General features: G+C 37.3%; 1 protein-coding gene across 1 annotated transcript in view; it reads right to left on the reverse strand.

The window, feature by feature from the left end:
• The window catches only part of LOC125231852 (netrin-B-like), a 326,574-nt gene extending 300,719 nt beyond the window's left edge, over positions 1–25,855 (reverse strand). Inside the window, 2 exon segments of the mRNA XM_048137431.1 lie at positions 24,782–25,465; positions 25,468–25,855. Of these exon segments, the coding sequence (XP_047993388.1) occupies positions 24,782–25,465; positions 25,468–25,780 (997 nt within the window). The 5' untranslated portion in view covers positions 25,781–25,855.
• Positions 25,856–26,175: the final 320 nt, after the last annotated feature.

A 26,175-nucleotide genomic window follows, 5' to 3' on the forward strand; every position in this document is an offset into this window, starting at 1 on the left:
TTTATTTTATTTTATTTTCATGAAAAATGAACTATGAACGTCAAGTAATGGACGTCACATGTCATAATAAATAATACTAAGGAGTTATCAAGGCTACTAACACTTATTGCGCCTTTAAATTTATTTTTAATAATTAGATAACAGTAAGAGTTTAGACACTATTTTCTTAAATAAATTAATTGCAATTCACCTGAAGAACCTTGATGACCTTCAAGTCAATGGAAATCAATAAAAACACGTTGTAGATTATTAAAGAGTTTTAATACTGGTTTTATTCTAAGCATTCGACTCAAAGCTTAAAGAATAACAACCGTAATAGTGTGACGACGGCTTAACTCTCAGTAGTCGGTAAAAGAACTAATATTTCATAGTTTAATGTGACAATTATAATAACCGCCTTGTTGACAGGCGGTATTTTTAGACTTTCATTGTTCGTTTAGTAACACGATGAAAAGATTAATGTAAAAGATAACTATTTCGTCTGAAATATTTTTCTGTATTAAGTTTATGAGTCTGTGTGAGGATCAAATTACGTTTAAAGGATATTTTTAGTTACGTATTTTCTGATATCATATTGGTATGGAAGATGAAATTGGTGCTTGTCACATCTTCTACGTATTATCTCTTAGGTAAAAATATTGTATTGGTATTTTTGTCTTTAGGCAATTTTGATTTGTTTACAAATTATCTATCAATCGATCTCCATTTATACTCGTTTAGCAGCTTTTTATTTTTTTTTAACAAAAGTATTTTTAAATAACGTAAAAATTGCTTATTCCCAAAAATACGATATTTAATACTACAAAATTCAAAAACTTAACTGTTAATAAAATAGGAAATACCATATTTAAGTTTTTAAACTTGGAAAGTAGGTATATCCCAGGAACAAATTTACTACTTGCAGTTAAAAATTCAAATTCACTATCAAAATATTACCGATTTTCTATTTACGCAACGGCATCTTCTAAATATGTATCAAAATTTGTTACCGACTTATCAATTCCGCTAGAAAAATTACCATGAGGTACAAACTCAAGTGAAACATAATTTTAAGAGTGTAAAAGGTAATTTTGTATTATGAAGTAAATCAGGAAGTCACAGGTCACTAAAGAATGGTTCCCGTAATTGACAGATCGCGTGAGTGAATGAATAAAATTGAGTGAGCTGAATATTTGTTTTGGTTATTAGAGGGCAATGGACATATTTTAACTGGCAAGTAGCTACTTTCACTAGCACGCATTTTTCAAATAATTTATTCTCTTTTAGTGCAGTATATTATCTTTTAAGTCACCATTTTGTAATGAGTGTGCACATTACGATCAATCAAAGTAGTACTTTACAAGTGCAAAAAAGAGAAAATTCGATACAATACGAGTTATGAATTCCCTCTTCGCATGTGTATCGTACAACGTTTTACAGTACATATGACCCAATGATTTTTATCTTATGTAAGTACTTATCTGATAAATAAAAACGTGTGGACCGATCAGTACTCGTAATATTTGTACAGTTACGGAAAAAATTGCCAAAAAAAGATCAAATAAAAAAAAACAAGTTCATATGTCCGTAGTGACAGTTTTAACATAAAATATTGTAGTGTTAGATAATATTTGATATTTACGAAGTCCCGACTAAAACAGTCAAAACATTGTGTTTACGTCAGTTACTTCATATTTAATGTCACGAAAGCACCCAGCTGTTTTAGCCTACTTTGCCATGGAGTATAAAGTTGCTGTAAAGGGCATCATGATCCATATACCGAATAAAATAGAAATATATAAATACACACTGTTCACTATTATCTTCCAGAAACTCTTTTCGCATATATTTCGCTAATAGTTCTTGGCAGAAGTCACGTTTGGCAGAAATACCTTACGCAAAATATGCTTTGACATAAATCATTTCGCAGATTTTTATAATACCGAATCGTACGTTGGCATAATGTTGATGAGCATAATAGTCTTCTAGTAGAATAATACTTGTGCATAATATATAGGCGGTATAAAGTTGCCATTTGCTTTTTGATAGCGAGTCAGATGTGTTGGGGATGCAAGATACCTAACAATCCTCCTCGCTTCGCTCGTCGTCGTACCTAACAAGGTTCTGAGACAGTATTTGGGCCATTTTTTTCAAAGTTGTCCACCCCACTTTTTTTGCAACATGGGTATTTTTTACGCGATTAATACTCAGAATCACGAGGTCTTTCGATCCTGGGGGCCGATTTTTGAGTCTCACGCGTTCGAATTCAGAAAATTGTCACTGAAAATAATAGGCAAGTCACCGGTTTCAACCGGTATTTTAGTGACAAAATCCCGTATGCGAGATTCAAAAATCGCCCCCCTGATAGGAGAAAAAAAATGGCCCAAAATTTCCATACATTTTTTCGAACCTTCCATTCTGTTACCGCCATACAAAATGTATGAAAAAATGGTAACGGATTGGGAAAAAAGCCTTGGGGCACTTTTTTCTCCTATTAGAATTGAAAGAGCTCGCGATTCTGAGTGGAAACCACATAAAAGTTTCCAAATCCAAACAAAAAGTGGGGTGGACAACTTTGAAAAAAATGGCACATTTCTTTATCGGTAGCGTGTCATAATTCTGCTCTGGTAATAGTATGGTATTATACGACTATTATGGTAAGTACATAAAATTGTTAAATCAAAGTAATGTTCAGTGAAACAATATTCTGCCAAATGTGTCGTATGCGTGGTAGTAATAATGCCAACTAACTTTTCTGCAAAATTACCATTCGACCGAATGTTTTTCTGCGAAACATGCTGTGCGAAGTGTGTTTCTGACCAAAATTATTCTGCCAGATGAGGGTAACCCAATACACACACATACACATCGTATACATATGTGTGCTCTAATAAATATTTTTTTTTGTTTTATTTTATTCTTGTATCTCCGCGCGGTGGGTCCGCGTGCCACTAAAACCAGCCTTACATACAACATACAATATGTAACGTCAATGTAAACAATGTCATAATTATAGTAGCAGTGCAGTGATTGGTGATCAATAACTACTTATATATAAAATTTGCATCTCGTGTCGAGAGACGGCAGTCTTTTGATTGTCACCACATTTTACTTAGACAATAATCATATGTATGCTTGATTTACTTGACAAATGTTGATCTAAAACTAAAGAACAAGACAACTTTTTCTAAAAAAAAAAAAATGAAGCTAAAAAAAAAACTTTTTCTGTGAATAAAATGAGTTAATTAGTCATAATCAAATTTCAGTGCCAAACGCCAATATTAAAAGCACGGTTTCCAGCAACATATTAACTCCTTGTCCCCTGTCATGTACGATTTGTCGCTCACTATTTTATCTATGGCAGCAGCTGTCACTCTGACATTACGATAATACGTTACTCTGACATTAGTAAACAATAATAAAAGATATTATTAGAGCTTACTGGCTAGTTTTAGTAAATGGGGGCCGTAAGTTCAAAAGTAATATTGCGTTGAAAGATGTTTTGGTGAAAATAAATCATGTTTTGAAATGTAATTTGTGGAAGTTGTAGTTTTTTATTTATTTATACATGACGTTGTAGATAAAAAAAGCGCTGGTAGCTTCCGGAGGTCGCGGGTTCGAGCTCCGGCTCGCACCAATGAGTTTTTCGGAATTTATGTGCGAAATGTCATTTGATATTTGCCAGTCGCTTTTCGGTGAAGGAAAACATCGGGAGGAAACCGGACTAATTCCAATAAGGTCTAGTTTATCTTTCGGGTTGGAAGGTCAGATGGCTTTCGCTTTCGTAAAAACTAGTGCCTACGCCAAATCTTGGGATTAGTTGTCAAAGCGGACCCCAGGCTCCCATGAGCCGTGGCCAATGCCGGGATAACGCAAGAAGGATGATGATGTAGATTAAAAAAATGTTTTTTATGGAATCATACTAATCGTTAACTACGATTAGTGTGATTCCATTATTTAAAGTATTGTTATATTATAGATTTTTATTTTATTATTATATTATAGATGGAAACAAACAAGGAAATCAATAATCTAAGATAATGTAACAATAAAACCACAGCATTAGAAGTCTTAATATACATATTTGACGTTTTGTTTATATGTATTTTTGAAATTTTAAATAGTATACGTAATTATAATTAAAACTGATATTAAATATTAACTCATAAAACTTTTTAACAAAAAATAAAACCGCCTTCAAAAATAAGCGCGTTACAAAACACGGAGAAACTAAAAAGCCAAAAATAATAAACCTTTCAATTCAGATTTCTTATCGTATTGCAATAAGCTAAACACCAAATTATAAACAAATCAATTATTTTTGTAGTCGGTACCAGACCTGTTCGTCGCCTTGCTATTGCCTGTTTGCCCCACCCAACCATACACAGGCTGGTACCGACTCCAAAAATAATTGATTTGTTTATAATTTGGATGTTTAGCTTATTGCAATACGATAAGAAATCTGAATTGAAAGGTTTATTATTTTTGGCTTTTTAGTTTCTCCGTGTTTTGTAACGCGCTTATTTTTGAAGGCGGTTTTATTTTTTGTTAAAAAGTTTATTTATTTGTTGATTTTTAGTGGTTCCTATTGATATTATATGTATCAGTCCGAATATATGTACAGTAGTGAAAGAATTATCCTTTAACTCCTAACCATTGAGGAGTTGACCTTCCATCATCAGCTCAGCCACATAAAATTACTACCATCAGACGTAAATACTGGTGTACCTTTGAAAAATACACTAAAAACATTACATGTGCCTATAACATTTGAAGAGTTCCCTCGATTTCTCCAGGATCCCATCATCAGACCCTGACTTGGTGCCAATGGGACCATCTCGGGGTTATACCGGTTCGATCAAAAAAAAAATTTTGAAAATCGGTCCACGATTCTCGGAGATATCGAGTAACATACATACAAAAAAAAAAAAAAAAAAAAAAAAAAAAAAAACATTCAGTCGAATTGAGAACCTCCTCCTTTTTTGAAGTCGGTTAAAAATTGAATTCAGTAAATTCTGTAATGATCGAATGGAATCACGTATTTATCATCGTTTACATAAATTTGGCAATGCATTTATGATTAACTCCATTATCTCGTTAATGGAAATTGAAGTTTATTTCATTATATTCGTCCATATATTACGTAAAATCCGGATTTAGTGTTTTTTTTTGAGAAAGATTTTTTTCTGCCAAATAAAATTCAGCCATGAATGAAACCACAACTTTTTGATACCAGACATTATTGGCCACTTAAAGAATCAAGAGTCAAGTTATCAGGACCTTAAAATAGATATTTCGGTACAAAAGATGCAGAAAATAGCTACATATTGGAGCCAATTAACGAGATTGTAAATGTAGGTAGTTTGGATCCACAAAAACTTGGGTAAATGGCTGGCTTCTTTGGGTAAATTAAAACATAAGAAATTAAGAATCGTAGTAACTTCAAGATCGGCCTTACGAGATAGTGAAACTGTCAACAACACAAACATTTACCACTATCACAAAAAAATCACATCACATCACAGTTGAAAAAAAATTGTTTAAAAAAAAACACTCCTGCTATTAAAATGGAACTAGGAAATTACCCTTTAAATATAACCTTGTCAGGATGCATGAAAGTTGGTATTGGGGTGTAGCCGCGCGCGTAAATTGACGTCTGTGGCGGTCAAAGGGTTAAGTCACATGATACTGTCGGCCATATTGTTACAATAATGATGTCATTAGTCTGTCAAGTGAGGGTTAACAAATCTATTGACACGTCATCTATCTATGGCGTAGCAGGAGGTAATGTAAATAAATACTAATACTAAACGAGCTATAAAATATTCTAAATACACTTAAGTGAGACGGTTGGTGAGAAAATTGTTAGTATGGATGAAAGAGATTTTGTGCGACTGTTTTTTTTTAAGTTACTAGTAGCGACACACTAGGCGAGACGACTAAAAAAAACTAATTAGTCCGTCAGTTAGATTATCAAAGAATTTTAGACATGTATTTTTTCTTTTTTCTCGTAAACGAAGTAGAGACACGTATTTTTTCTTGTTTCTCGTAGACGGACTAAACGTAATGCCATTTTTATATGTAGTTGTAATCCCTATTAGCTATTGCATGCTTAACACGATAAACTACGGCATTAAATGGTAACGACTTATGCCCAAGTTACATAGGAAAAAGAAAACATTCAAATTGGCAATGCGATGTCAATTTTGCGTCAACATTGAAATTATGTGAAACTACCTATATCTCAGATTGTGCTTTAAAAACATCCTCTGCGGATCTGTCCAGTCCTTTCAAATTTGGATTTGTAGCCCTCAGATGAAAAAAAAATTTCCAAGTCGATTAAAAAAACTCGCCAATATCGCAAACTTTAAAACATTTCGAATACTTACAGCCCTTGGAGCGCACATCGTTCCAATTTTAAATTTCGATTGCCTTAACCGTTTTTCGTCCCGCCACAATAGCTCTCAGACTTGAATAGTTGCCAACTGGCCTATCTTTGACAACGCTCCAAAACTCACATCACATTCTCAAGTTTACTCTAATTATGAACCTTTGCAACTTTGACACAAAGTTTAGTTTACAATAAAGGGTTTGTGACTAGATAAGAGGTATTGATAGTTACGTCGATATCTGAATGACGTATAAACATTGGTAGAGACGTTTTTTTTCCTGTTAAAATTAGTGGAAAGTATTTTTAGTTTGTGAGACGCGTTTTTGTTTTGGTTTACATTGCGTGTAAAAATGCGAAGTTGACGGATTAAAAAAGATTATTTATGTTATGTTTGGGGAATTATTTATTTTGTCGGTTAGAAAGATTGTTTTTTTACAACAAGGAAGTGGTCATATTGGAAAGAAGGGATGTTTGGGGAATTATTTATTTTGTTTACAACAAGGAAGTGGTCATATTGAAGGGATTTTGTGTTTTATTGATAAATGTAAGTTAGTTTTGCGCACCGGTCTGTTTATTATTTGTACTTGCCTACTTGTACAATATGTTGTATCTTGCTTGTCAAACAATAACATCGGAAAATATACTCAGACACGCACTTTGTCTAAAGAAAAACGATGCAAATGAAAAATTGGATTTTTGTCATTAATTAAAATTATACACTGCATGCCAAATTCTAATCCTTTATTAATTTAATCATTATCAATTCCTGTTTAAAACTTGTGTTACTAATCTGTGTTATTCATTTACAAAAACAAAACCATTCTTCATTACTTTATTAAAGTATCAAATTATTCAATTAAATGAACAGAATAATTACAACATCAATCTAAATAACACCAATAAATTAAACCAAGCAAAGGCGTTAGTAATCAAATCACCAAATCCCTAATTTCTGTTTACACAACGCTTTTAATTCGGTCCGGCCCACGGAAGCCATATTTCACTATTTTACTCACCCAATAACTGTCACTTTGCATCGAATAACTTTTTCTACACATCCAACGCAAAAGGCACCTTCAAAACTGTACTATAAAGTTTAGATGAATCAGCGGTGAAACTAGATGTGACTTTTTTTAAAAAGCGTTCGATTTGTTCTTGCTGCCAGTCACAGATTCACAAAACGCAATCCGGTTAAAAAAAATGTTGCCGGCCCTCGTTATAAAGAAATAGGTGTGTATTTGGATTGTCTATGGTTTAAGCTTCAGTGGTATTGTCAGTAGATTTTCTTATTGTCCGGAGAGGTGGCACAAATTGACATATGTCAAGATTGCTACCGCCCAAACACCTGTGGTAATAAAAAAATATAAAGAATGAAATGTGTGTGTAATCAATCGTTATTTCTCTAGTCCGACCTCTCTACGTATTGAATTTGCTTCTAAAAATCAAATAGCTTGATCGCGCGCCCATCGCCATCGCATCGCGTCGCATCGCCGTCGCGGGCCGTCGCTTACGCAAGACACTCCCATATGAACTAGGCTTGTGTCGTTCACGAACTATGAACTGTTAGGAATAAAATCCCATCAATGACCGAAATGAACTGAATCTTTCCGTGGTCTGAGAATCGGTCTTTGCTCCTTTAGTTCAGTATAGGATCGGCGAGCGCGAGCGGTTTGGATCGAGAACGAATGTGTGACTGCGCCGACCGAGAGTGAGAGCTACTTTGCAGAGCAACAAAAAAAGTCAAGTTTTCATATTAAACTTCGGTTACTTACAATCTTTCGGCCCGGAATGTTACTATCTGTGGACTGTTCGTATAATTTTGACACTATTCGGTCCCATTCGTTCTGATCTTTCCGACCGCAGTGGTCGCTGGTCTGGCTGAACTAAATGAGCAAAAGACCTAAAAGAGCGAACTAGTTCATGGGAGCGATTGAACGAGATCGGAGCGCTCCGATCAACGAACGAAACGGCACAAGCCTAATATGAACACAGCGGTTTGATCGCATCGCGTCGCATCGCGTCGCTTCACATTCGCATGTTCATCGCTAGTTCGTCGCGTCGCATCGCCGTCGCGTTCCGTCGCCCACCTAAGACAAGTCCATAGAGATAGAAGGTTTGATTTCGTCGCATCGCATCGCATCGCGTCGCCGTCGCGGGTTCGTCGCTCACGCAAGACGCGGCGTAAGGGCGCCTTGGGCGCCCGGCCTTCAACCGCGTGCGTCGGGCTTCGTCCGACTCTATGTATGAGGGCGCCTTGAGCGCTCGGCCTTCAACCGCGTGCGTCGGGCTTCGTCCGACTCTATGTATGAGGGCGCCTTGGGCGCCCGGCCTCCAACCGCGTGCGTCGGGCTTCGTCCGAGTCTATGTATGAGGGCGCCTTGGGCGCCCGGCCTTCAACCGCGTGCGTCGGGCTTCGTCCGACTGTATGTATGAGGGCGCCTTGGGTGCCCGGCCTTCAACCGCGTGCGTCGGGCTTCGTCCGACTCTATGTATGAGGGCGCCTTGGGCGCCCGGCCTTCAACCGCGTGCGTCGGGCTTCGTCCGACTCTATGTATGAGGGCGCCTTGGGCGCCCGGCCTTCAACCGCGTGCGTCGGGCTTCGTCCGACTCTATCTATGAGGGCGCCTTGGGCGCCCGGCCTTCAACCGCGTGCGTCGGGCTTCGTCCGACTCTATATGAGGGCGCCTTGGGCGCCCGGCCTTCAACCGCGTGCGTCGGGCTTCGCCCGACTCTATATATGAGGGCGCCTTGGGTACCCGGCCTTCAACCTCATGCGACTCTATGTATGAGGGCGCCTTCGACCGCGTGCGTCCGGCTTCGCCTGACTCTATGTATGAGGGTGCCTTCGGCGCCCGGCCAGTAAAAACAAACATTTTGATAGAATCTTTATCAGTTTTATGAGTTTTACTTTCGATGTCACTTAAAAATTTGCATTTTAAAGTAGAGTAGATGAATAACTAAGCCGTGCGTGGACGATACGTCTTTATACGTATTTCTACGTACAACGTTGTTTTATAATTACTTTGACAAATTCTAAAATGAACGTCTGTAATGAACCTGAGATTCCTAAGTATTAAGTTTTTGAACAAACGAGAATCGCAATGTTACGCAAACTTTGAGCTTTGACAAGTTTCTTGTGAGGTTAGAATAAACTTTACTTCCTAATTCAGTCAAATGTTATAGATACGTAGGAAGAGGAAACTTTTGACTTATACAATTAGGAAATATTTGATCTACTTAAACCTGCACCTTAATCTTATTCTTACTTCCTGAATATTATCCATTTAAAAGTGCTGTAAGCCTATTTGAATAAAGAATATTCTGACTGATTATTGGCTATGAAGATGTCAAAGTTCAAAAATCGGCCTTATGTGGCCTATTCACAACAGTGACAATTGTCGCCCGGCAGTGACACTTCGCCGTCCATTGCCTGTTCAACAAGGAAATATTGACGCTGAGTAACAATGTTACTTATCAATCTTATCATTATCAACCCAGAAATAGGCACATAATTATCAGTTTCGTGTCAATGTCACTGTGGTGAAATGCCCACTAGTTGTGACGCTTATGTTATTTAAGCTTCGGTCAGTGTTTTCTACCATCTTGGTTTGGCTAAGTCAATGTTAGGTCGCACCTGTCAGTGCTTGTGGCCGTATTATAGCACTACCACCAGAGTATTCCAATCATGCTGAAGCGAGTCTCAAAGTCAGAGCGACCATCATGATCTCGAAATAGATTGGTGATTCGAGATCTCGCGCGAAAATCTGCGCCTCGACAGTCAAACGTTCGAGATAAAGTTTTGTTAAACTGGGTAAGTAAATCGATAACCAAAATTATCATAGGACTATCAACTTACAGTGCACAAGTAAATATTTACAAAATAACACATACAAAATATAGGATTAAAGAGAAAAAAAAAATGATAAAGTAGCTTCTTGCTAGTTAAATCTGGGTGCACAAAGTAGAATGGGTGGGTGAATTTAAGCTGAAAAGTATGACTCAAAACAAAATATGTAATAAATAGGTACTTAATGCCAATTTGTTAATCTGTTTTCGATAACATTGATCGTCATCTCGACTAATATGCAAAACTCCCTATTGACATTATTGTGTTTCTGAAATGAACTCTCGAGATCTCGCGAGGTAGAGATTACTTTTCTAATTGGTTTCCAGAGAGTTCGACTCTTTGACACTTACCACGAGAACATGGCTGTGCTGTGAGGCAACAGACAATGCATTTTATCTCCGATCTCTGTTTATTTGCGCGCGCCACTATAAAGATCTCGAGCGTCGCGTAAAGGATATTGTCGCTGGTTGCGATATATCTCTATATACTCTTATGGTTCTCGCAAAATAATTGAAATGAATAGAACCGTTCCCATTCCTATATATTCTTTTACACAATCTGTGACAGTCATGGCAGTAATTACCCAAAAGCTAGTATCTAATCCAATTTCTAGAATAAATTGCCAAGCGGTCCCAGGAGGATAAATTGGAATAACTCCTTAAAATTATGACTGCATAGTACATACCTTAAGTAGGTAAGGACTTAAGTTACCACCGCTCGCCATTGACAGGGCGCTCATCTACACACCTTGCAACCTAAATGGTCGCGTACCGTGCGGTTTCCTCCCGCGGACGGTCCGGCTGTGGAATGAGCTCCGTGCCGAGGTGTTTCCGATGGGGTTCTTCAAAAAAGGAGTGTATGAGTTTCCAATGGGTCAGCAAGGCGCTGGTTACGGTGACCGCTTTCCATCAGGCGGACCGTATACCTGTTTGCCACCGACGAGGTATATAAAAAAAGATTCATAACACATGAAAACCACGTTCTTGTTATGCATTTATTCAACTAGTTAACACAAAAAACGTATGATAATCCGAACGAGATTATCTACTTTTATTACCCAGATTCAGTGTATAAATACGTTCCTCCCATGTTTATGGTGATTTATTTTATTACCAGCAGAGGAGATTGATAATACTACGATATAATTAATAACAAATGTGTAACAGTGTATTATATAGAACTCGTCTGATTTAAGATGTAAATGTAGTCAGTTATGATAGTCGGTTACTTTAGCCAGTTCAGCCTTCTAAGGCCGATAGTACACAATCATATGTTCATTATAGAAATAGGATCATAGGTCTGTATGCCTCCCTTTTTCTCCAACATGAAAAAAAAGGATGGCATGTTGCCTATGATCACACTGAGAGAAAATACAACCAGTTTTCATGTTTGTTCAACAAGTTTTTTGGTTAAAATAGCGCCTACGTGCTCTTTGGTTCAAACAACAAGCTACTTGTCATTTGAATCGGCAATATATTTGAATCAACAAGTCGATTTCATAAAAACAACCTGACACATATTGTTTTAAACATACGTTTGGCTGATTCAAACGGATAAACCGCAACAAGTCGAACTTGTTAAATTCACAATGCAAATTTCTCTCAGTGCATATTTCTATGATAAACATATTATTATGATAGTGGATTATCTGCCTGGCAGCCATTTAAATAAATAAAAAATGACACTGAAATGTTAACTTATAGTGCCGAGATTAAAGTTTATATTATTATTTTATTTTTTGAAAATGGAACAAATCAAAACAAATGCGACTTTGTTCCAATTTAATATGATTTAAATTGAATCTAACTGAATATGAGGATAGGACGTTGACCCTTACGACGTTAAGCCAAAGAAAAGGGGCAACTTTAGTATCAAAGATCATAAATACATAAACCAAAATATTTTTTTCTGAAAATATAAATGAATGCGGAATGTTATATTTGAATTTGTATTGATATGATATCTTAGCTGTTTCCAGTGATCCGCTTGGCATTTAGCGGTAGTGGCAAATTTTGACTAAAACAGAAAATTTTATTTTCTACTACATATAAGCAAGAAATTGTTTATATGTAATAATATGAGTCACATCATTACGGTTTTCAATGAATTACCTATTCAATCGTAAAGGGGTTGGACAATTTCGTTTTTTGTCAGTCCGTGAGATGCTTAGGACAGTTCTTGAAGTTATTCAAAAAGGGTCGAGGGGTATAATTAACTTATTTTAAAACACTTTTTAACCCCCGACGCAAAAACAAAGGGGTGTTATAAGTTTGACGTGTCTGTCTGTCTGTCTGTCTGTCTGTCTGTCCGTCTGTCTGTCTGTCTGTCTGTCTGTCTGTCTGTTTGTCTGTCTGTGTGTGTGTCTGTCTGTGGCATCGTAGCTGCCGAACGGATGAACCGATTTAGATTTAAATTTTTTTGTCTGAAAGCTGAGTTAGTCGGGAGTGTTCTTAGCCATGTTTCATGAAAATCGGTCCACTAGGTCGCGGTCGGGGGTTTTTTCAAAATTTTAATTTTTAAATAAATAATTGTTGTAGAAACTTCCTCTGTCCAATTTTGTACGACTTTGTAACGTTTTACTATTTAGGTTAGTACTATTTAACCTCTCGTATGCTTAGGAGCAGATCTGCTCCATATTGTTTCAACTTTAACATGTAGTTATTATGACTAATATATTAATGACAATTTTTTGACAGACGCATACGAAAGGTTAACCCCCGACGAAAAAACGTCGGGGTGTTATAAGTTTGACGTGTCTGTCTGTCTGTCTGTCTGTCTATCTGTCCGTCTGTCTGTCTGTTTGTCTGTCTGTGTGTATGTCTGTCTGTGGCATCGTAGCTCCTGAATGGATGAACCGATTTCGATTCAGTTTTTTTTTATTTGAAAGCTGTGTTAGTCGGGAGTGTTCTTAGCCATGTTTCATGAAAATCGGTCCACAAGGTCGCGGTCGGGGGTTTTTTCAAAATTTTAATTTTGTGGTTAGGTTATTTATTGTTTTATTTGAACGAGCCCCATTAGCTAATATAAAATAATATATTATTATGGTTCAAGATAATTATAACCGTAATCCCTACTTCAGTGTCAAGCTCATGGTAAAGCTTACTATGTATACTACCATGAGTTCAAAATACGTTGACCATGCTATCGGTGCTGCTTGATCGATTGCCATCTATCTCAAAAAAAAAATACATAGGTACATTTCGTCACGTGTACATTATATTATTTATTTTTAAAGGTACGCATACATTTTTAAATTTACTCGCCAAACTGATCATGCCATTTGTTGGCAAGACTAGTAGTAGGGGCCCTTTTCTCTATTATTTTGTCACAAAGTGTCACAATAACATCCTGCATGTCGACAATGTAGACGGAATGTATGTGCCCGCAATTTCCGAAATACGAATTAATTTCCGTCGGCGGGGGAAAGATGTTCCTCGAGGGACTTTATTGTGACAAATATTTTTATTACTTCTTTAGAAATAGGAATTATTAACAGTGGGATATATTTCTTGGAAAAGCTGTTTTTCCATTTATATGATGCGAGCTTCTATGAATTATTCATTGATTAAAAGTTTTCTATTAGTTTCAAATACGATTCCAATTTTATACTACGTTAGAAATTAGATAATAAACTATGAAATATCAGTTTTGATACCTTAAAGTACTAAAATAAAATTAAATAGTTACATTATTTTTAAATCAAAGGAAAAATGGAAAAAGACAGACTTTCGGCAGGGAGCCGATTTTTGAGTCTCACTGTCACTAAAATACCGGTTGAAAACGGTGAATTGCCTATTATTTTTCCCCTCACTAGCTCGGAAACACGTGTTTTGTCCTTTAATACCAGCGGGTAAAAACGCATTTTATCCACTAGCGGGTAAAGTAATTTGACCTTGAATAAAGTCAAATTAACTGCTTTAAAATTGATAAAAGTAGGTGAATCTAGTAATAAAGAGGATTTACTACCTGTGGAACTACTAGAAGCAGTGATAAACGCATCTTTTGCGTTGTAGTTTCCTCGCTATAGTGAGGGGAAAAGTTTTGTGTTACACTCGGGTGCAAATGTATTTTACTTCTCGTGTGTTAAAAAACTCGCAAGTTCAGGATTCTATTCTCGAACCACTCGCTTCGCTCGTGGTTCAACTATAGAATCCTTTCACTTGCTCGTTTTTCAATTCCACACTCGGCGTTAAAATACAACTTTGCGTTGTATAACAAATAACTATTCAGTGACAATTTTCTGAATTCGAACGCCGTGAGACTCAAAAATCGGCCCCCAGGACTCGAACCTGCTCCCTTCTGGATTTGTTGGTCCGTTGGTCGTCGCAGATTTATATTTTTATTTTTCGTGTGTTTATTATGACAAAAAAATTCTTAACCGGTAGTGACCGATTAAAAATTTTACCACCCCCTTTCTTCCCGTAGGTGTTGCATAGAAGTCGACTGTCAGACATAGGTTAAATAGTGGATTGTAGCGTAGGTGAGAGCTGGCAACCTGTCACTGCAATGTCACAATTTCGTTTTGTTTCAACCCCTTTATTGCCAAGTGCGGCATTGAAACGAGATAATTAATCAATCAACGAGTAGTTTCATGCACTATACCTACCCGTTTATGGGATACAAGCGTGATTATATGCACGTGTGTAAATAATATACAGGGTATCCCTTAAATGACATGTACAATGAATAAATGAATTGTAGAAAAACAAACAAACAATTTAATATGTCCTATGATACTAAGTGCCTTTAGCAATCTTAGCGCATATTGTAGTGTCATAAGTCAAATTAACACTAAAGTGCAAAGTGCCGTTGTTCACGTCCAGACAAAGTGCTCAATACAACACATGTACATTTAACTGGCCAATAAAGTAGTTATCATGTTATTGAAATTTAACTGGCAATAAAATTATCTGTGGCCGTAAAACTTGTTGTTACGACCCTCGTAAATCAATTGGAACGAATTTTGGGCGCCACACCCTTTAATAATTGAATATGTTAAAATAAGAGTAATTTAATTACATTTTTACGTGAGATTGACTACTAATATAGGTGTCAGTGCGGTGTGCATAGATTTTAAAGATACTTATTTAAGAAAGCGTGCTCATTTGGATCATACTTTCTGGCGTATTATGCTTCCAATTTTATCATTATCCACGTGGATAAGACATCTGTCACTCTTACACTGACATACTTGCCAAAGCGTGACGGATGCTTTATCCACGTAGATAAGTGATAAAATTGGAGGCATAATAGCCGCCAAGGATTCAAAAGCTAAAAGTGTATAATACGGTTTACCCAATATCCTGGTAGATGGCGTTCTTGGTCGCCAAAAATCCAACATCGCGCAATTTTATCGTACAATGAGATGTCATTTTTTGCTTTAGTTTATAAATTATCTTATAATTTCCTATGTCATAGGAAGATTTGTTCGGAGAAACGACCATCATTCGCATGCCTAGATGTTTTTTTTAATTCTATGCTTTTCAAATAACTGAAATTACTAAGTAACATTTCTGTGTTAGTTAACATTAAAATAAAGGCATAATTTGATGTAAAAACTATTCGTGGTAAAGGAGCACAAAACTGTATCTAAATATGTAGGAAAAGGAAAATGGACAAAATTTGTACTTCTATCCTCTCAACTGTTCCCTAAGGCACTTTCGAGCGAATCCGCAACAGTGCGCCCACGCACTATGATTTACTGCCCCCATCCTATAACATAAAAGTATCAAATCGTATCAAGGATGTATTTTACTACTTAAGTGCTATTACGCAAGATTCCAATAGCAAATGCAAATTGTGTCACAGTTTGTGTAGTCGTTTTAACAAATGGATGGTGAACCATTTTGAGAAAATGGCGTCTAAAGATTTTTTCTCATTTTTTTGTGTTTCTCTTAAAAAAAATTGTTTTTTATATAGATTGTTGTGTTTTTCAGCTATAATACGTTCAGTAGTAGTGATTATTGTAGCTTAATTTCAAAACAAACTTCAATTTGACGAAATAATGCCCTTTTCTTTTATTGCGAATTGTTCGACGACGTCAAATTTTTTCAAGACTGTGTTATGATACTTAACCCACTTTTGCTAATTGTTTAAAAATATCTATGAGTCTTAAATAAACATGTTAAAGCACATAAATTGTTATTGTAAAATACTCTACCTATGCATATTTTTAACTTTATAAGTGTTAAGTAACATATCAGTCATGGTCACTTATGTTATTAGGTATAAATAATAAAATAATAATAAATATTATAGGACATTCTTACACAGATTGACTGAGACCCACGGTAAGCTCAAGAAGGCTTGTGTTGTGGGTACTCAGACAACGATATATATAATATATAAATACTTATATACATAGAAAACATCCATGACTCAGGAACAAATATCTGTGCTCATCACACAAATAAATGCCCTTACCGGGATTCGAACCCGGGACCGCGGCGTAGCAGGCAGGGTCACTACCGACTGCGCCAGACCGGTCGTCATGTAGGAATCAATACATTATTTATTAATCAAACCTTTTAATGATTTTTCTACTCCCGAACTGTTATTCGTCATTTACAGGATTGTGCGTATCGAAAAAACTGAAAACGCATTGTTTGGTTCTGTAATCATGGCAACGCATTGCATTAACGATACTGCGTGCGTGCGCGGGAAGGCTTTGGGCAGCTGAGCTGACAGTGCAAACCTTTGCAATACAGGAAACAGTGTGAATTTCGCGAGAATTATTTAAAAAAAACTATTAAAAACTAAGTGCATGGTCGTTGTAAAAGTATTGTATGCAATGGTGTTTAACTGACTCCAAAATACTCGTGGAAAGTACGCCACTCATATTTCTTGACCTCCTTTAAACGCCTGTTGAATAAAATACTATAAATTAACTATTAGAGTAATGATCATTTCTAGACACATATTTAAATTATCTGTGCTTTTTCAACAAAAAATCGTTACAAAAACCAAATAATCATCTTTAAAAAAAAACAAACTACTTATCTAAAATATACAACAAAATATTTTTTTACGCTAAGAAATAGACTAAGTCATTTAAATTATGAATAACTCATGACTTGTACAAGAACAAAACATAAAATATCTTTAACAAAATAATAAACTACCATTCAGTAAGTATTCAAAAATCAAACAATATTTTTATGCATACATTAACACGTCTTAATGTAATTAGTAATTATAAAAAAATAGTAGCTTATATTAGATTTTTATATAAACACGTACTTGTAAAAAATGTTTGCAAATTATAATAACGAATATGTATATTCATGACTTAAAATGTTCAATTTCGTACTGAATTTACCATTCATGTGCAAAAATATACTAATGGACTAAGTCATAACTTATTCAAACATAAATTAATATGAACAGTTATATTTTACAATATAGTGTCATGGTACTTACACCAAAAACGAACAATTTATGACCCGAATATAATTTAACAATAATGACTTATGTTTTATAACACGGGTCGTAGCATAAAACAACGAATAAAATATCATTTTGCAATAATCATTCAAGTCCAAATATGGAGAGGTCAATTGATATGGTAGGTTTGTCCTATTGCTGTGCATTTAATGATACTAAGAAGTCAATTCGAAGGTGCACCTTATCAAATAATGTTGGATTTTGTATTAGCATTGCAATACAGCGCGGAAATGTCCCCAGCATCCTTGGTATAATGCATCAAGGGTAGCAATACATATTGCAGAATATTCTCAAAATTTCTTTAAATTACTAGAAATTTTCTTGAGAAAATTCCCATGCAAGTTGGCATTGAGAACAATCTCATTGAGATTAAGATTTATTACGCAATGTCTAAACAGTTGACGATCGCTTCATTTGATATTTTAGTTAGTTACACACTGGTGTTTATTATCAACTCACGAAATGCCATAGAAATCGAACCTACAGCTTGGCCATAAATGTGCGAAGAACGATACCGAGAACTTTCCATGATTCGCAATTTTACACGTTAAACTTTCGTGAGACATATTCAAATCATGTCCACGGAGTTTAGCCGCCGCGTGAACTATATATGCCTGAAGAAGAGCCTCCAAATTGGCCCGAAACATCGCAGCAATAGCGATATAATAACGTGAGTACAACCGTAGATTAATTAATTATTCGCAATTTTGGAAACTTCTCTTCCGTACATTGCTAATCCAGGTTCATCTACTTAAATACATAAAAGAAGAATCTGACTGACCGACTGACATATCATATCAACGCACAGCCGAAACTGTTGGTCCTAGACATTCCAAATTTGGCACGTAGGTTCTTTATAAGGTGTAGAGGAGCACTAAGAAAGGATTTTTCAAAATTCACCTCCCAAGCCGGTGAAATGGGGGTCCAAAAATTTGTATGGAAAAACAAATTAGATTAATTAGTACGCAGGCGAAGCCGCAGGAAAAAACTAGTATATTATAAATTTGTTAAAGGGTTTAAAACGTATATTTATGACAATAATTTATACGCAATACACCCGGGTTTTACTTCACGTACTTATAAAATTATAGATTATCTTAGAGAATTTTCACAAGACAACATTCTTACGACCAGTTCGAAATGATCCTTTAATTTTATAGCACGTTGTAAATATGTGATAAAGTGCTGCCAGTAAAATGGCGGGACTTTATGATGGTTGCAGTAAACGGTTTGATCACGATGGTACTTCATGTATAAAGTTAATGAATTTTAATAAAAATTGCGAATTCATCAATTAATTCTTTCATAATTTCTCCATGCAATTTTCGTAGCTCACTGTACACACCAGACTCTAAACATAAATATGAAATAATTTGGATCGCATAATGCAATAATCAGCCATGCCAATGATCAGTTGCCAATCATGTAAAAAAGTTTATCCCCGTGCCTATTTCGGTCCGTTTCATCAGATAACCCGAGGAATACGTGTATATTTTCACATGCGATTTTTTTCGCTCGTTATCATAAGTTTTATTTATTCATTTTTTAGTCAACCACCTCTTACTAAAACTGTACCTACTTTTATAATATAGCCATTAAATACTGGATTACTAATTATATTAACCAATTGGGAAATTTGATAAATGATAACTTACATACTTATTTTGAATCGCATAATGCAATAGTGAGCCATAAATCAAGTCGTACGCCAAACATGTAAAAAAGCTTATCCCTATGTGCCTATTTGGGCCCGTTTAATAAGATAAATGATGATGATGATGAATGATGAGTAGGGCGCTCTACGTGTCTCGACTGCATTACTCCGCCATGGCTGACGAGGTGGTGGACTACGTTCGTCGGAAGACTGGCTACACGCTGAGGGTGCAACAGCTGCAGTCGCGTCACTACGTGCACTTCAGCTCGTTCGTTGTGCGCGTGCCGCGGCCGCTGCAGGACACCATCGCGAGCGCAGACTTCTGGCCGAAAGGTGTGGTTTTTCGGCGGTTCCGGAGCAACCTACCAAATCCCACACCGGGGCAAACGACGCAACGGAGCCACGCTGTGACGTCATCGCCCAAATCAATTGTTTAATTTTATTTTTAATTTTGTTCTATTTATTTTCTCTCTTTTTTGTTAAAATCTAAGTTTCGTGACGCATTGGTTTTACTGTAATGTCATGTAAACATGTTTTTACTAATAAATAAATAAATAAATGATGATGAATAAGATAAAAAGAGAAATGTGTTGAAAGGTGGATTAGACTCATTTTCATTCGCGAATCACTTTGCTTGTTAATTCAATTATATTTCTTGACTTTTTTGTCAATAAATCATAACTGCAAAGGCTTTAATAATTAGCATAGAATTCCTAGCAGCTTACCAACTACTAAATATTGAGACAACTTTTATACTTTGGATTGCATAATGCAACAGTGAGCCATAAATCAACTCGTATGCCAAACATGTAAAAAAGCTTATCCCCATGCCCATTTGGGCCCGTTTAATCAGATAACCCGAGGAATGTGTAGAAAGGTGGATTGGCTTCATTTTCATTCCGGACGCCTACGCATATCGCTGGGATGGACGGTTCCTGATTTATTTGTGTGAAAGAACTGGTTAAAGTACTGATAAAGTATGTAGTAATATACATCAAGGTTCAAAGTATTAGTTCATGTGCATTAACTCATTATGTGTTAAGTATAATTGAAGTACCTACATCAAACCTATAGTTGAAGTTTTTGTATCCCGTAAAATCTCCGTCTTTTTCTCTAGTTTCTGTTTTAAGAAAACTATTTGTTTTTTTTTTCAAAGGAACTTACTGAGGTAGGTTAGTAGATTTATAACTTAAAATTACATCTATATTCTATTACATACATGATCGTACATATTGTAAATATTCTAATGTGTATCTTAAACTACAAATATTCCAGCTGACAAGTCTATATTTTAATTAGAAGTGAGATATCGATTAATTTTGAAATATGCATATATAATGCCCACGCTATAAAACTATTCAACTAGTTATTGCAAAACATATGTACGTTGAGCATATGTAAATTGTTATAGTACCAAATACCAAGTCGAGTATTCCATATGTTAAACAGATATATATAGGGCGTTTTCAAGCAAAAAGTACCCCATTGTTGCTGATCATAAAAACGAATTTTGACCTTGTATTTATAGCCTGTTAGAGTTGTTCATGTGTCAATTTGGTACCTTTTATTTGAAAAAGGCACAATCATATTTGCCCAGGCGACCTCATTGATTAGTCTAAACTCAAGAGAATATGAAAGAATTTAGCTTTCCTCATGAATCATTGTTATGTTAATACAATAGCAAATACAACGTATATTATTTCATGCGAGTAAAATATCATATCCTTGCGTACACAGCCCGCGCGTGTAAATATTTGTGCAAGATGATATCTCAGTCAACAATATAGAGCTTTGTACGTTCGTTTGTTATAGAAAGGATAATGTTCTCTGTTGGTCACTTTACGAGTGTTTAAAATACTTATGGTCTGGTGGCCTAGCGGTAAGAGCGTGCGACTTTTAAACCGGAGGTCGCTGGTTCGAACGCTCGTACCAATGAGTTTTTTGGAACTTATGTCCTAAATACCATTTGATATTTGCCAGTAGCTTTTCGGTGAAGGAAAACATCGCGAGGAATCCGGACGGATCCCAATAAGGCCTAGTTACTCTTCAGGTGGCAGTCGCTTTCGTTAAATACTAGTCTTACACTAGTTTTTTCGGATTTGGCGTAGGTGCTAACTTACGCCAAATCTTGAAATTTGATGTCAAAGCGGACCCCAGGCTCCCATGAGCAGTGACAAATGTTAGGATAAGGTAAGGAGAATGATGATGGTCTGAGTGAAAACACATATCCGGATGTTCTACTAATACTCGACGGGTTGAAATTCTCAATCGATTCTCACAATTTTTGTGATAAAAAGTTATCTCTAATTAGGTCTAAGAGAGCCTGGAGCCTGGATAGTTCTTTTTATTAACTTAGTTTCCGCCGTCTGAATACGACTGATGCATCCAGTCAAGTGATTTAAATGTCACCTGAAATTCCTTTTTTTTTCAGACTTTTAATGAGCGAAGTAGCTAGCATATTTGATGGCAAGTCGATGGCTGCCTTTTAATGATATCTCGAATATGACAAATTTATAAATGATTTTGATATCACCACTAAAGTACCTATCTTCATGGAACGTGACATTTCAATCCTCAAATTGCCAAATAAATCTTGACACATTGCTCAATAGAATGTCCTGAAAGGGTAAAGGCCCAGTCATTATTATAGCAGGCTCAAAGGCAGGCATTTAGAGTATTTAGCTAGCAATTATGCTGCACAAAGCGGGCAGTACTGTGCGTGAAACATTAATTGCCTTCTCGTGTTCACCTGGGTAGTTTGAAGCTGGGGTTTTTAAATGTAGTTGAGATTTAATATTGGGAAGATTTTGGTAAAGGATGAAATCCAGCAATTTACATATTTATCTATTGGCCATACAATATCAGGTTTCTCAGTTACGTGGAATAATCAATTGCACGTGTTTCTTAGGTTGTTTGAAACTGAGGTTTTAAACTGTATGGAGTAGAGATTTACCTATGGAGAACATTTTGGTAGAGGTTGGAAATTGGAAGATGAAAATCCAGCCATTTACAGTTTCCGTTGGCTATAATTGCATGACAAAATCTTCCCAATATTAAATATCTACTCCAAAGTCTCCAACAGTTAAAAACCTGGAATATTTTGTCCTGAACAAGTACTGCGAATAAATTCTTGTTTAAATCATTAAAGCAGCTATAAGACGCTATCATGTCAGATTAAAACACAGTTGGCCACAAGTAGGCAGAAGGTCAATTAACAGAAACCTGTAAATCTAGGCACTTACGCGATAAGAAGGCTCATTAATTTGCTTGGATGGTAACTTTCTATATCCCCTTTTGTTTTACTGTAATTTGACTTTTAGTCTCGGTAGTCATACAACTTGTCTGCGCATGTTGCGCTTATTCTGCTGCGGAACTGTTTTGCTGCACCGCGTATAATGTACATTCTAAGAACAGCTCCAACCTGGTTGTTTCAATCTGAAGTCGCAGCGTTAGACGACACAATCAAGGGGGTGCTTGAATCCATCTTGAATGTACATTTGGATGAAACGCACTCCAGTCCGTCATACGGCGCTGTAGAGAGTTGGGAGTGGTGGCATTTCTTGCTTCGGCTCACGGGACATTGGGTCTTGTTGCTCGGATCTTATCTAACAATGGTGACATTACCCAGGTACCGTTTGCGTCACCATGGTCTCAGCTGCTTGAAGTGCGCGGGACGTTTCTCGAGGCATCATGCTACTGCATTAATGCTGCAAATATATTTTTTATTAAATTAGACATTTACCACAAATATGCAGATTTTTATGAAATAGGCAGCAAACGAGTAGACGAGCCTCCTGATAGGAAGCAGTCATCGCCGCCCATGGACATAAGCAACATCAGGGGAATCACTTACGCGTTGCTGACCTTTGAGAACCCTAAATACCTGCTTCTTGAAGAACCCCATGTCATAGCGCAACGGGAACACCACAGAAGGTAGATCATTCCGCAACTTGCATGTTCTGGACAAAAACGAGCGAAAGGCCCGTTAGTGCTTGGTGTGCCACGTGTCGAGAAAGTGAGGATGAACTTTGTTTGTTTGTTTGTTTGTCAGTTTGCAGGACTTTAAGCTTGGAAGATATCCGGAAAACGGAAACCATTCCAAATCCACTTAGCGTCGTTCTGTAAAGCGGCAAGAGGAGATTACCCAAGCTTCCCAAGACCGGAGTCAAAGGAGGAATATGCTGAGAATTGAGACCCACATACTCCAACAACAGAAGGTTACGTTAACTGTAGTAATGTCTACCCCGTTGGTGTTACAGTATTACAAAAATTGGGAAAAACAACTGATAATTAAGAATATTAAGATACCGAAAAATCGCTTCACAAGAATAATAAAATTTCAATAATTAATCTCATCGCCTCTAGACATGTTAATTTGCATCATGAATTCCTGAGGAACTGTCATACTTCGTTGACTGGACTATAATATTACGGCGGCGTAACATAAAATTGTATAACTAATTAAGTTTAATGTGTATTCCTTTGTTTTCTCCTAAACGTGTAGTTATGAACATAATGTTTGTACAGACCGATAGTGTAATGATGTTAAAATTATAATTTTATGACCAAATATATTAAGGAACGTGATTTCCATGGGTCAATATTAATACAGAGTTGCGTCTAATATCAATTGGATACAATATGTGTAATTTTGTAAACGGAAATAATATGAAATAAATTAGCCCATAGTTGTTACAAGATATAAGGTTAAAATGCAAATATAATAATTCAATTTAATGTGAGTTGGTTCCTGTTTGCATAACTACATCCACTAATAATGTTAGTTCAAACTTGTCTGTTTACTAGTAACTGTATAAAAAAAAGGTCTTCATTCTTCCTAACTTATTAAAATAATTAATTGATTTCATTCAATAAATAAGCGAGAGCAAAATAAACACGGAATAAAAACAATAAACAAATCACTAACAAAGTTTAAGTGCCGTTACTGATTGATTGAAAAATAAATTCCAATGGGTTTTGATATTTCCGTTGAAACGCAATATTAATAATGGGTTCAAGTTGTAAAGTTCTGAGAAACAAACAACAATAGATAGTAAATACTTTAAAAAATACCCAAACTCTAATTACCCAACTATAGTCTAAGGGCTGAAACTGATAGACTGCAAGCCAACTGAAAAGTTGAATCGGCCCTAAAAACTATCAATTCAATTAATTCAAATATCAGTTCAGTGGTGATGATTTGATATTCGTCACACATCTATTATAAATGAAAGAAATAGTCAGTCAGAACCAAAAGTAACATAACTTAATTTAATTATGCAATGAACAGTTCTAGTAGTCACACTAGTTAGGTACAGTGTACCTAGCCAACACGCCAATGGTTCACGCTCTTGTATTGCGAGATGTGATTCACTTTGGTGTATTAAACGATTGTCACGTATGAAACCCACCGGAGTATTGTTGGGTAGATTTACGGCATCTATTACAAAACACAAACATGCGTTACCTTTGCATTCATTGGCGTCCCTCGCCGTCGCGCGTCCCCACGGCCGGTCGAAATGGAACGGCTTGCATCTCTCGCAGTCCCGGCCCGCTGTGTTGTGCCGACAGTCACAAGCCAGCTGCTGCTGACCTTCCTCCCCCTTCATAGGAACACAGCGAGAAGCGTGCCCGTTACACTTGCAACGTCCACCCACAGCGAAATCCGACACAGCGTAGTGCTGCGTCCCGCCCGCCGCCTGCTTCTTGTAATCCACCTCGTCACCCTCAGTCACCATGTGCAGACGGTTAAACACTACACGCACATCCGTAGCAGTCACCCAGTCCTGTAACACCGGCGATACGTCGAAGTTCGGAGCACTTGGACGACCTTCCAGTGTCGAAAACGCGAGACGAGAACCGCTAGCACTCTCACCGGCCATCCTATGGGAATCTGAACATCTAGCTTCCTGCTCGTTAGCCGATGTCACCGAAGCTTTGTTAGGCCGGCCGTAAACGCGACGGCACTGGCTCGAGTAGAATTGAAACGGTTGCCAGGTCATCCCATAATCCGCGCTCTTGTAGATCGCTACGGAATCCGGTCGTGCAGCTTTCGGGCAGAACTGGAGGCTCACGTATGTCAACTCGTATTTCTTGCCCAAGGAGAGGGTTAGAGAGACGTTGTCGGGAGGGGATTCGTAGGAGACGGGGCTAGAGCGGCTGAGCGCCAGCAGGTAACGTTAGAAGGGTTGTTTAAGTCGGTTAGATGAGTGGGTGGGTTGCGGCGATCGGAGCGGGTGGCGTCGCAGACCCTGCAGGCATTTTCGGGTTCATCGTCTCCTGGTGGGTCGCAGAGGCGCTCAGGGCCTCGGCGGCCGCAGATGGAGGAAGCGGCGACGGGGGCTCCGAAAGCGGCGTTGACGAAGTCGGGGATGCAGCGGCGCGGGCGGCCGTCCTCGTAGCAGGGGTCGGGGGCGGCGAGCGCGAGCGCCGCGGCGGCTAGCACGGCGAGCGCACGGGCGATCATTGTACACACGACGGTCACGACACTCGCGAAGTTCGCGGGAGCTGGGACGCGGGACGTGCGCGCCGGTCGGGCTCCGCCGGCAGACTGACGCGGGGCGCGGGCGCCCCCGTGCGCATTGGGCGACCGGTGAAAGTTCAATTGTTTTTGTTTACAGCTTTTTGACTCGCGATATGGGCGGATAGTGGTAGCTTTTGTGCAATTCGCTTCCCGGTAGTGTCGGATTAGTAAACGGACTATTTCGTTGCTTATCAGTGTGAGCGGTAGAGCTTTTATGAAATCTCATTGATCAGCGTGGACAGGGAGCTTTAAAGTTTCATTTGGACTCTTATCATCAGACACATAATTCTACTCTCCATTTTGTCGCGAAAACTAGTAACAAAGTGACTTTAAGGCCT

Source organism: Leguminivora glycinivorella, chromosome 12 (genome assembly GCF_023078275.1).
Source record: "Leguminivora glycinivorella isolate SPB_JAAS2020 chromosome 12, LegGlyc_1.1, whole genome shotgun sequence".
Taxonomy (NCBI): Eukaryota; Metazoa; Arthropoda; class Insecta; order Lepidoptera; family Tortricidae; genus Leguminivora; species Leguminivora glycinivorella.